Raw genomic sequence first — 12,900 nt, forward strand, 5'->3', positions numbered from 1 at the left:
TTTTAAAGATTTTATTGGGGAATTGGGGGAGGGGAACAGCGTTGGGGAATTGGGGCAGGGAAACAGACAAGTTGCTGTCCTTTTTTGTTCTTCAGTCTAATTGTGGAGCATGTTGCTTTGCTGGCCCATGTTGGTATTATCATTGCGCTCTTCCTGGGGGAGGCAGATCGGTTGCCAGCCATTGGACGGCCACTCACTGCAGCTCTTGGCAGCTCACGCTGGCTGCCGGATGCTCACACTGGCTGCCAGCCACTCACAGTAGCTTACGGGAGCCCACTGCAGCCTCACTGCAATCTACGCCGTCACCGGTGACCCATGGCAGCCCAGCTCCAGGTCGAGCTGTTATTCACCATCTTAGCTGTAGAGGGCGCAGCGTCACTGGCCCTGATGTGGGATCTGAACCAGGGCCCTGCTGCTAAGAGCTGGTGTCCCAAGCCAACTTTTAACCAATGCACCACTCGCAGGCCCCTTTTTTTAAATCAATGCCTTTTATCAGATTGAGGAAGTTCTCTTCTATTACTAGTTGAGGGTTTGTTTGTTTTTTTAATCATTAAAGTGTGTTGGATTTTGTTAAATGCTTTTTCTGCATCAGTTGAGATGATCACATGGTTTAAAATTTTTTCCCTTCTATTAATTGGTGTATTTGATTGATTTTTGTATGCTGACTCACACTTGCATTCCTGGGATAAATCCCACTTGGTCATGGTGTATAAACCTTTTTTAAAAAAATATTTTATTGGGGAATTGGGGGAGGACAACAGCGCTGGGGAATCGGGGGAAGGGGAACAGACAAGTTGCTGTTCTTTTGTTTTTCAGTCTAGTGGTGGAGGACGTCGCTTCACTGGCCCATGTTGGTATTATCATTGCGCTCTTCCCTGGTGAGGCAAATCGGTTGCTGGCCTCTGGACGGCCGCTCATGGTGGCTCTTGGCAGCTCATACCAGCTGCTGGCCGCTCATGCTGGCTGCCGGCTGCTCACGGTAGCTCATGGCAGCCTACTGCAGCAGGGGCTGCAGCCTGCGCCGTCGTCGGCGACTCACAGCAGCCCATCTCCAGGTTGAGCTGTTGTTCACCATCTTAGCTGTAGAGGGCGCAGCGTCACTGGCCCTAATGTGGGATCCGAACCGGGGCCCTGCTGCTTAGAGCTGACATCCCAAGCAAGCTCTTATCCATCGCGCCACTCCGCCAGCCCTGTAGAAACCTTTTTATATGCTGGATTTGGCTTGTTAGTATTTTATTGAGGGTTTTAATCTTTATATTCATAAGGGATATTGGTCTGTAATTCCCTACTATATTCTTTCTTCCTTCTAATCTATTCTCTATGTTGTAGCCTGAGTGATCTTTTTGAAAAAGAAGTTTGAACATAGAAATAAGTTTTCCCAACTTGACAAAAAGCTATTGAAAATGTATAGCAAACATTATACTAAATGGTGAAATACTAAGGCATTGTCATTAAAGGCATTGACAAAATAAAGGAACTTGTTATTCTTGCTAACATTCTGTATTAGACTTGAATTTCTAGCTAAAGTAAAAATGGCAAGAGAAGGAAATGAGAACTTAACATTGGAATAGAAAATAAAACTGCCAGTATTTCTGGATAGTGATGCGTCACCTCTTTATAAAATTGAAGAGAAACACGTATTAAACCTATTAACAGTTCATAAATTTGCCAGAAAAAAGGTTATGTAAAATATTACTAACCTTCCCAAATGCTATCAATATGTGATTAGAAAATATAACATAGAAATAAAAGCATTCTCAAGAGCAAGAAGTAGCCTTTGAAGATATGTGCAAGAGCTGTATGAAAAAGACTCTTAAGTATTGATGAAAAAAACCAAGACCTGAAAATGTGGAGCATTATACCATATTCTAAAGGGAAAGACATACTGTTTTAATGTCAGTTTTCTAAATGTTAAACAACAAATTTAATGTAATCCCATTGAATATCCTAACAGGTTTATTTTAAATTTAATCTGAAAGAGATGTATTTAAGAATAATGTAAGAAAAAGACATTTTGAAAAATAATAACTGTTGGGAGTGGTGCTTACCCTAAATTATATAACAAAACATAACATACAGTTAATAATTAAAGCAGCAGAGAGCATTAAAATAGCAGTAGACTAAGAACTTTACAGTAAAACAGTGAAGAATCCAGAACGTGATTTTTAAAGGTATTTTGTATACAATTGTTTGGTATTTGAAACCAGAAGAAAAACAGTGGGCTATTTAATAAATGGTGCTGGCCAAACTGTTTATGCATTTTAGGTAAAATGAAGTTAAGAGTCTTGTGGAGTAGAGAACAGCAGAAATGAAAGTATTCAGTGTTAGAGGAGAAAGTATTATAAATTTGTCTGTAATCATTAGGGTAGAAAAATCCTGTATTTTATTTTAATTTGTTAGTTTTACCTGTCTTAATTACCAATGCAATTAGTATTGTGACCAATGTTTAATAAGGTTTGTTTTGAGAACCAGTGCATTTCCTTCATCCCATTTCCTATACTCCAGAAGCAACTATTTAAAACCCTTTTGGCTGATTCTTTTGGGCCCATACACCACATTTTAAATTGTAGACATGTATTTCTACTTATAGAATTTTCAAATCTAGCTATTATTTATCTATTGGCTGTTTTTGCTATGGAGGATGAGGCTTTGGCCCTCTCTCACCCACAGCACACTCCACCACACACTTGTACCTTCTCTTTTGCTCCCATCCTCACTCCATGGTTCTGTGGTAATTTGGCTATATGCCTGCGTCTAAGTGAGTGTTGCCATGGTTTTTTTTTTTAACAGCTTCATTTAGATATAATTCATATACTATAAAATTGTCCCATTTAAAAGGTACAATTTAATGGTTTTTGGTATATTCACAGAGATGTGCATCCATCACCACAATCAATTATAGAATACTTTCATTGCCCCCAAAAGAAACTCCACAGTTTTTGGCTGTCATTGCTCAGTTCCTCTATCCCTGCCAACTCTAGGCAACCACTAATCTACTTTGTCCCTTTTGATTTGCCTATTCTTGACATTTCACATAAATGGAATTATACAATATGTACTCCCTTGTGACTTGCTTCTTTCATTTAGCATATTGTTTTCAAGGTTCATCCACGTTGTACATGTATCAGTAATTTCTTACTTTTTATTACCAAATATTACATTACATGGATATACAGTTCATCAGGTGATGGACATTTGGGTTGTTTTCATCTTTTGAATATTTTGCATAATGCTTCTTTGATCATTCTGGTACAAGTTTTTTTATGGACATATGTTTTCATTGGAAATCCTTTTTAAGGAAGACACTAAGCCCAAAAGTTACAGAGGCAAAGGTGCACTACGTAAAAAGTTAAAACTTTGGTGCAACAAAATATTATAACAAGTTGAATTTAAAAAGTGAATGATAGGAAAAAGACCTGTAATGCAAATAATGAATTAATACCTGTAATTTAAAAAATTATTAATCAAAATGCCAAAGACAACTCAGTGACAAGATAGGCAAACAATAAGAACAGTTAATTCACAAAAGAAATGACAAATGGTCATTAAGCTTATTAATTAACTCAACTTTAGTTCAGAAAATTGGGTAAAACCTGATAGAAAATGACATTTCCTCATGTATTACCAGAGATTTATAATATTTAATGTTGAATGGTAGACCAGTGATTCTTATTAACATATTTTATGAGGCCCCCTCTACTGACCTGGAATTAAATGTACAGATAATATAAGTTGCCTTTGTACATAATTAAAATAAAATCCCTAAATATAATATTGAAAACAAAAGGTAATTTATGGTAAAATATTTAATTTCAGTATGTAAGTTTTCTGCTGTGACTATTAAAATATAAATAAGTTAGGATTTAAGAGAAGTAAGAAGACGAGAAGCCATTCTACACAGGAAGTAGAGGAAAATAAAAAACATGGTATTAGTAGTTAATGGAATAAAAACTAATACTGGGTTAGTAATAACAGACTAAACTTATTTGTATGGAAGAGACTGAGACAGTAGCCTGAATTGAAGAACAAGTAACATACCAAGATAAATTTTAGACTGTCAGCAAAAGTGATATTCTCACAAATGAGCTGTTTCTTACTTATTATTATAACTTTGAGTCAAAATAATTCTCTAAATGGGAGAGGGTAGTGACATAGTGAATTTTAAGATTCAGTTCCCATTGATGCCAAGTCAAATGGAAGTTCTCTCTTAGTAATATATTTGAAAATTCAGTGAATGTAATTAGACTTACCCTACTTATTATTTTTTTTTCTCTTGATGGGCAGCATTTGAAACAGAATTTATCAGACTCCCTCTGATTTTAGGGCAACAAGTTTGTACTTGAGAGAGCACGTGTGTCTGTCTGTGGAGTTCTGAGTTTTATGCCACCCAGTGCTAATGTACCTCACGCGTCTTGTCTAACACAGCCTGGTGGTTCCATACAAAGTGGCACACAGAATTGCCACAGATACTCTTAAATGGCCTGAAGAAGCTGAGTTTCAGTGACCTAATTCCTTACATCTTTCTAAATAAGTTAATGTGTGGAATGTAAGAATAATTTGTTGACACAGTTGTCTGAGTGCAATGTAGAGGAAGTTTAAAAATGTATTTGAATTGATCTTAATATCAGGTTAATTTTGTATATTCTTTCAGAATTTTTGATAATATAAAAATTCAGGGCCTGCCGAGTGGCGCGTTGGTTAGGAGTTAGCTTGAGACGCCAGCTCTGAGCAGCAGGGCCCCGGTTCGGATCCCACATTGAGGGCCAGTGATGCTGCGCCCTCTACAGCTAAGATGGTGAACAACAGCTCGACCTGGAGCTGGGCTGCTGTGAGTCGCTGGCTATGGCACACGCAGGCTGCAGTGGGGCTGGCCAGTAGTGGGCGTGAGATTTCATGAGCTGCCGTGAGCTGCTGTGAGCAGCTGTCCAATGGCCGGCGAGCGACTGCCTCACCCGGGAAGAACGCAGAATGATAATACCAACCAACATGGGCCAGTGAAGCGACGTCCTCCACAACTATACTGAAGAACAAAAGGACAGCAACTTGTCTGTTCCCCTTCCCCGGTTTCCCAATAATAAAACCTTAAAAAAAAAATTCAAATATATGAGGAAGGAAGTGTCTTTGTGCAGGTTAAACACGTAATTGGAGGGAAAATTTCTTAACTTTTTAAAATTCTGAGGATTTTAATATTCACATTTGTCCCTAATTTTATCTGTGTTATTTTGTATTCTTTTACATACAAAGGCTCCCTAAATTTTATAAGCTTCAGGCCCTCCAATACCTGGATCTAACCATGGTGACAGCACACAATGTTCCTTTTCCAAATGTGTCTTATGAGCTGGTTCATTCTACTGAGTCTGCTACTGTGAACAAATAGGTATTGGTGTTTGGCTGGGCAGTAAATAGGGACAGTATTTTGGAGGAGTATCTGTTAAAATTAAGAATGTCCAGACCTAGAATTTCACTTCTTGAGACCTATCAGAAATACTTATGCATGTGCTTCTTCAGGGAACAAGAAGGCTGAGTACAGGTTGTATAGGGCTTTGAAAAGCAAGTTAAGATCTCTGAACTCAGATATTTTAGAAATAAAGGATTCTAAGCAAGGGGTGAATTCTATGCATAGAATTGTTTTTGGAAAATTGCAGCAATTGGAGTGGGATGCTGCATTTCAATGATAGTCTCTGATAAAATTAGGGAAGTTAGGAAGGAGAGCTAGGCTTTGTGGGAATAGAATGAACTTTGTTTCTGTAGATTGAGGTTGAATTGCTTGTTGGACTTGTAAATGGAAGTTCCTTCAGGTTAAGTGTGTGCAACAGAGGAGAGAAACTTTGGATGGAAATATTGAAAACTATTTAGTGTGACAAAGAATAACTGAGATATTAATACCTAGCATACTAGCAAAAAAACTGATCCTGCAATACTGGACTGTGACAAGGATTTGTTAGCTCTTCTGTCTGCTCAAAGGTGATGAAACTACATTGTAAATAGTGTCCTGTAATTGAGAATTTTCATTGTTAAGCATGGCCTTCCTTCTTAGTCTGATTTAGTGATGTAAATTTTAAATATGCCAGATTACCTTGGTGGCGCTTAAGAAGAGGTAAATTGAGGGGACGTGATGTTATAAAGCTCTCTAACAATCTGAAGAAAAGTGGTGAATATTAAGCAGAAGATTGATTTTATAAATATGTGTCATGTACCACATTCTTTAAAAACATGCTTATTTTGAAAACTAAGGTAAAAACGAAAATAAGGATAAAGCTGTTGGAGTGAACCTCAAAGAGATGGTAGATTTCCTAAATCCCGAGTTAAATAGCTGTATGTGTGGGAGTCTGTACCCTGAAAACTCACTAACTCAAGTGCTTGTACTTTTTTTTTTTCTTAACTAGGAATTGTGGTGCTTGGAATAAACAGAGCTTATGCCAAAAATTCATTCAGTAAAAATCTTGTAAAAATGGTGAGTGTAAAGATTAAACTGTTTGCTTCTAATATTAAGCTATAGTGTCGACATCAATCTGAAAAAAATTTTCTTTTTCTTCTTACCCTCCCTGTTTCTGTTTAGCTCTCAAAAGCTGTGGACGCTTTAAAATCTGATAAGAAAGTACGGACCGTAATAGTCAGGAGTGAAGTCCCAGGGATATTCTGTGCTGGTATGTAAATCAATTTTATTATAAAATAAACTGTAGTCTAATTTTTCCTCAGTAATAGCCTATTTTCCATCATAAAGTCTTCTGTGGTTTGAATTCCATTACCAACAATTCCTCTTTGTTTTTTTTGTTTTGTTTTACTTGTTTACAAGAAAAAAGATGCTTTGTCTGTATTAGGAAGTTTTGGAAGTTGAAAAAATAATTTGAGCCATTAAAATATTGGTAATACATGCATAATATTGATGAAAGATCAGCTGAGAAGGAAAAATTGGGTTTCCTACCCACAATAGTGTGCTTTGTTTTTATTATTGGCTCAAAAAATACTATGACTAGCAATAAATTGACCAACATTAGTTGCTCTAGTACAAAGTGTTAAGTATAGACATTGTCTTTGAAGGCTTGTGTTTGGAGTAGTGCCCCCTTAAGTGTGTGGATCCATAGAATGTATTTTAAAATCGGTATCTGCATCAGTGGAAGGTAAGTGTTTTTTTTTTTTTTTTCTTCCATTTGTACTACATTACCAAAAGCTAAAAATTAAGTTGTCTTGCATTTTCCATATTTGTAAATATTTCTAAGCTATGAGATTGAATGAATCTGTTTCAACTAGTAAAAATGTGGATGATTAAGATAAAAAATACTAATAACTACTAATAATAACAGTATAAAAATACTAATAATTCAATAAGCAAATGGAGGTAGAACTTTATGGAAGCATACATTTTTTTTTTCAGTAAAAATACAAGTGGGATAATGCCTTTGAGGTAATCAATGCTTGAGGGAACGACATACAGTATTTTTATTCACTAACCAGTTAGTGAGCATTTACAGTGTACCTAGAACGATGCTGAGAACATGGGGATATATTTCTAGACAGAACGTTTTTCGAGGTGTCTTAGTTGTGAAAGTTATTTTCTTCAATTTCATTCTTAAGGGTTCTCAGTTTTTCAAGCTTCACATTCTGTGGCTTCCACTTTAAAATATTGCAGAATTTTACGGTATGTAGGAACATTCAGTGTAAATGAGTTCATTTTGGCTTTTGTTGTAATGTAACATACCTGCAAGGGTTAGTTTTAGCCCCAGTTTGGTAACCAAAGATAGTAAAATTATACTCTTCAGCTGCCAGGTGCTGATGTGTTTAGTGTCTGTTTTTACACCTGTCAAATGCGAGTGACACCATCCGCCTGTCCAGTGCCACCTCCAGCCTGTTGGATTCAGTGTATGTAAAGCATGGCTAATAGTCAGTAAGTGAGGGCTGTTCATAGTCTTTATAACGGCTTCACATACATTTCCATTTTATTTCTTAAACAACGTGGACAACTTATACTGAGAGAGTAGAATTCCTGTGTCTGACTTTACGACAGGTGAGTATGTCTCCAGGGGACTGACCCTCACGCCATGACGATGGCGTGAGGTCACTGCACTCAGGTCCTCTGAGGCTGTGGAGGGCTTATTGGGAGGACCTGGACCAGTGAGGGGGCCTTTAGGGAAGGCCAGTGATGTGACTCTGAGGAGTGATGCTGTCACGTAGTTATTACACTCTAGCTACTGGTCGGATTCTTTTTATTTTACCTATTCCTTTGCTGCCCACATGGTTTGCACCTCCACATTATTTATATTCTCTGAAAAAGGCTTTAATACTTTAATATAGTTTATGGATATCTTTTATAGGTTGTCTTTATGGGGACACACTAAATAATATACCAAATGCTTTTTATGGAATTATTTGAATACTTTTTTCCTAAGAGTTAATCAAATCTGTTGTCTTTGCTGTGTGTGCTTTTAAATTTTATAGGTTAGGACAATCTATATTTAACTCATAACTGCTACTGTATTGTCAAAAATAATTAGTGTTTAAATTCTGGAAAAATTGGGACAAATCATTTATTTTAGTAACTTAGGTGTATAGTGGAACTATTCTTTCAAATTTCTCTGAAAGATTTTATTCCATTTATTCGAAACATGCAGTTCAGTAGGTCTGTGTTTATTAATATGTACAGATTAACTGTAAGTCCAGATAAATGTAAACTTATAGCATATATTAGCATAAAATATTAATTTTAATCAGGTCTCATTTATTAGTTATTGTTGAAGAGTATAGTCTTTCACATAATTAGACTTTTAATTTCTATTCTGAAGTAGTAATTTCAAAAGCAAAATCCCTCCAAACAGTATACTCACTTATTGATTGTTCTCTTAGCCCTAGCAGCCCCTAAAGTTACTAATTTTTTCTCTTCCCTTTCTGCCCCCACCATGGTTTTTCTTCTGTGTACATCTGTATTCCAGTGGCATCATATTCTTTTCCAAAAACTTACATAAAGCTTACAAAGTGTTCTTGCCTCAGATTTCTTGAAGGTGGGAATTTCTTTTTTTCTTATTTGAAAATCATCTTTTGCGTTCTCTGAACACAGTACACAGTAGGGACCAAGCATGTCTTTGCTGAATTTAACCAGCCTTTAAACTGCTGTGATTTGCTGATGTTTTTTTAAGGGACTGTGGTATATGTTCAGCCGTTACACTGGATTGTCTCAGACCACTCTCCTATTCACTGATAGTGTTTCTGGCTCCTGACTTTGGTTCATTTTTTTCTACATTATTTTTGTAATATGCTAGAAAAACAGATAATTAAGCACTATTTAAGTGATCTCTGTATGCATTGGAGGTTGAGTAATTTCCGAGTTCCGATTTAAATTTATTTAGAATCAATAACCATATTTCATTTACATTTTTAAAATCAAATTTTAGTTTTTTTAAAAATAGGTAGTAGGTCAAAACATATGAAATATATGCAAAATGTATGAAAAAGTATAGTCCCGCTCTCACCCCAATCCCTCTACTCCATTCTTTCCCTGATAAAAATAGCAATTTTTCTTTTGTTTTTGTTTTTTTAAAAGATTTTATTGGGGAATTGGGGGAGGGGAACAGCGTTGGGGAATCAGTGAAAGGGAACAGCCAAATTGTTGTCCTTTTGTTCTTCAGTCTAGTTGTGGGGGATGCGGCTTCACTGGTTCATGTTGGTATCATGATTATTGTGCTCTTCCCATCTGAGGCTGTCAGTCGCCGGCCATTGGACAGTCACTCACGGCTGCTCATGGCAGCTCTCGCTGGCTGCCGGCCGCTTACGCCGGCTGCCGGCCACTCAGGGTAGCTCACGGCAGCCCACTGCAGCAGGGGCTGCAGCCTACTCTGTCGCCAGCCACTCATGGCAGCGCAGCTCCAAGTTGAGCTGTTGTTCACCATCTTAGCTTTAGAGGGCGCAACATCACTGACCCATGTGGGAACCGAACCAGAGGCCCTGCTCCTCAGAGCTTGCCCTCCCAAGCCAACTCTTAACCAACTGAGCCACTCAGCCGGCCCTTTATTTTCTTTATTATTTTTCTAGTGTTTTATTATATAGGTGCATAAAATATATGTAAAAATACTGTTGCGGGAAACTCAGATGGAGAGACAGGACACCAAGCTTGGGAAACAACTTTTTTAATGTGGGCACAGACTCAGCGGATTTACATCCAGAGGCTGAGCCCCGACCCGGGTGGGACTCGGGGCTTTATATCCTGAGGTTTCCAGGTTGGCAGCTAAGATTTATTATTAGGACGTGTGGCCATTGTGCCAGTTCCTGACTGGCTCCTGGATGAGATAGTAATTCAGAAATATTAAACGTGGACGTCTTAATGACCATGTAGTCCAGGAATGTTTTTGTCTGAAGCTTCCCAGTACAGCGTGAAATCCTTACTGACCACATGGTCTGGGAAGGCCTTTGACTAGGGCCCACTGCCTCATTCCCCCCTTTGATGCTCGAACCCATCCATACGTGGGTTAGAGAGCATCACTTCCTTCAACAGGCTGCTGGCCTAGGGGTTGGTACTTCCATAGCATGACGACCTTAGTGACAGTTTTACGTTCTACAATGGTCTCTGTGAGGGAAGAGGCAGAACGAATGACAAGGGGAAGAATGCAGGGTAAAAGGAGGCATGCTCCAAGGAGCAGGAGGACGATTCCAATTAAGGTTTTAAATCCCACAAGGGTGGAGAATCATCCTCCAAATAGGCTCTCGGGGTCCCATCCTGACCATTTTTGAACTGGGACATGGGCAAGTTTTCTAATATTCGTGGTGATAGCGGAGACAGCTTTGCCAGTGTCGTCAATCTGTAGACAACAGTCCGACTGATTAAATTTGCCACAGACGCCATCTTCTTCAGCTAGACAGTCCAGTGCTAGGCGGTTTTGATAAATAGCGGCCTGCATCTGGGTCTGTTGGGTAGTGAGGAGCTCTAAAGCTGTTGCAGTTTCATTGGTAATTATTTCTAGAACAGCCTGTAATCTGATAATACGGTTGAGCATGTAAATGGGGGTATGGTATCCCAAACTCCCATCTTGAGCCCAAGTACCTGGGCCATAATATTGGATGATCCGCTGGGGAGGCCATTCATCTTCCACCCAGAGTTGATGCCCCCCCATTTCAAGGGACCTTTTGGGCTTTAATGCAAATCCTGGTGTAAGGGGATGCCTAGCTGTTGGCCAGTTTGGTTAAGAAGGAGGAAGAAACCAGGCTGGATTATACCAAATGCACAGCTCCCGGTCCAGTTGGAGAGGAGATGGGAGTATGCTCGTTTGCTGCAGATCCAGAATAAGCCATCAGGTGCTGCCCAGTGGGTGCTCAGGGTGGAGTTTAAGTTATCCCATATAGTACGAAGGGCCGGGAGTGCATGGAGGGGGTTACCGGTGCCATTAGGAAAGGTGCAGTTGGCAATGGAGAAGCTAGTATCTAAGAGGGAACATGAGGTAGAATTGACGATAGGGCTCTAATACCAGGTCGGGGCTTTTGGCCACCAGCTGAGGGACGAGCCAGTTAGGTTCTGGACTCTCCTGCATGGGGTGTCTACCACCCATTGGGTATAGGGCGTGTCTGTCCGACTGAGACATACTTCTCCGAACACTTAGCAGGAGAGAACCCACCCTAGGGGCCGTTTCTGTGAAGGCCGGATTGTGGTGCGGTTCCATTGGAGGAGGTCATGGACAGGTAGGCTAGTTCCCTTCCATGGCCAGTCTTCACTCATGAGCGCTCCTCCACATACCCAGCAGCCTGTGACATTAAGTTCCTGGGCTATGCGTTCAGCGAGGTCAATAAAGAGGTTTTTTCCCAGAGTTGGAAAACTCAAGGTGTCACCCAATTTAGCCTTGAGTTGTCCGTATAGTTGGGGCCCTGGGACCAGCCGATGGGAGGGCGGTTTTGTGGCAATCTGGTTGATAAGCTGTTTAACCATCTCCTGTACTGCCTCCTTTCGGGCCTGATCTTGGACGCCTTCCCCATCGAAGTATCTGACATGGATTTGGCAGGTCCAACAGATGACCTGATTAGCTCTTTTAACTCCTGGGCAATTGTAGCCGGCTGTTGATCGTTGAGGAATGAGGCAAGACCAGTAGGATTTGTCTGCATAGGTACAGGCCTGAGGAATTCTACCCTGATAACACTAAGCCAGCATGTATGTGTAGGAGACAAAGGCTACCTGAGATGTTGTTCCCAGCTGAAAGGACTGGAAGCATGATTTAGGACATGAGGTAGTGATACCATTCCTGACTGGCAAGAAAAGGGTGAGGGTGAGGATTAGAGCTTGGGATAAGCATCTTGCAAGGAAGAATTCCTCAAGCTTCAGCCGCGGCGTAGATTGGTCAGCTTCCGGTGTGACCAAAACGGGGCTGGTGATCTCCTCCTAAGGACCGGTAACATCGCTGGCCATTTTTCTCTAGAGAGTGATCTTGAGGGGCTCGGAGGGGTCAGAGGTGCAGTCCCAGCTAGCAGCTGCAGGTTTCAATCTGCTGTGGTGTATCCATGGAGTGATCTCTGCAACCTTAACTGCCTAGGGGGTAGACAAAATGACAGTAAAGGGGCCCCTCCAGAGGGGTCTTAAGGGCTGGAGGTTCTATTCCTTAACCCAAACTGAATCCCTAGGCTTAAAGGAATGAACTTCAGTTCTTAAGCTAATAGGGCGCCTCTACTGTACCCATTGGTTGAGGTTCTTTAAGGTAGATTCTAGCGCCTCAAGCTGTTGTCTTATGGTTAGGTCTCCTATTTCTTTTTTTTTTAAAGATTTTTATTGGGGAATTGGGGAAGGGGAACAGACAAGTTGCTGTCCTTTTGTTCTTCAGTCTAGTTGTGGAGGCCCAAGTTGGCACCATCAGTGCGCTCTTCCTTGGCAAGGCAGATCAGTCTCCGGTTTCTGGACGGCCGCTCACTGCGGCTGCTGGCCGCTCACGCTGG

General features: G+C 40.0%; 1 protein-coding gene across 7 annotated transcripts in view; it reads left to right on the top strand.

Annotated features, from left to right (window-relative positions):
• The window catches only part of AUH (AU RNA binding methylglutaconyl-CoA hydratase), a 184,175-nt gene that overhangs the window by 13,853 nt on the left and 157,422 nt on the right, over positions 1-12,900 (top strand). For 6 of the 7 annotated variants that reach the window (XR_002126886.1, XM_019668695.1, XM_019668691.1 and 3 more), the window contains exons 2-3: positions 6,387-6,454; positions 6,560-6,647. The exons of the other annotated variant lie outside the window; for it this stretch is intronic. Coding sequence is in view for 5 of the 6 variants with exons in the window: in XM_019668695.1 (XP_019524240.1) it covers positions 6,387-6,454; positions 6,560-6,647 (156 nt within the window). In the remaining variant the exon portion in view is untranslated. The remainder of the gene's footprint in view (positions 1-6,386; positions 6,455-6,559; positions 6,648-12,900) is intronic. 7 annotated transcript variants of the gene reach the window in all.

The sequence above is a fragment of the Hipposideros armiger genome, unplaced genomic scaffold (assembly GCF_001890085.2).
Source record: "Hipposideros armiger isolate ML-2016 unplaced genomic scaffold, ASM189008v1 scaffold_532, whole genome shotgun sequence".
Taxonomy (NCBI): Eukaryota; Metazoa; Chordata; class Mammalia; order Chiroptera; family Hipposideridae; genus Hipposideros; species Hipposideros armiger.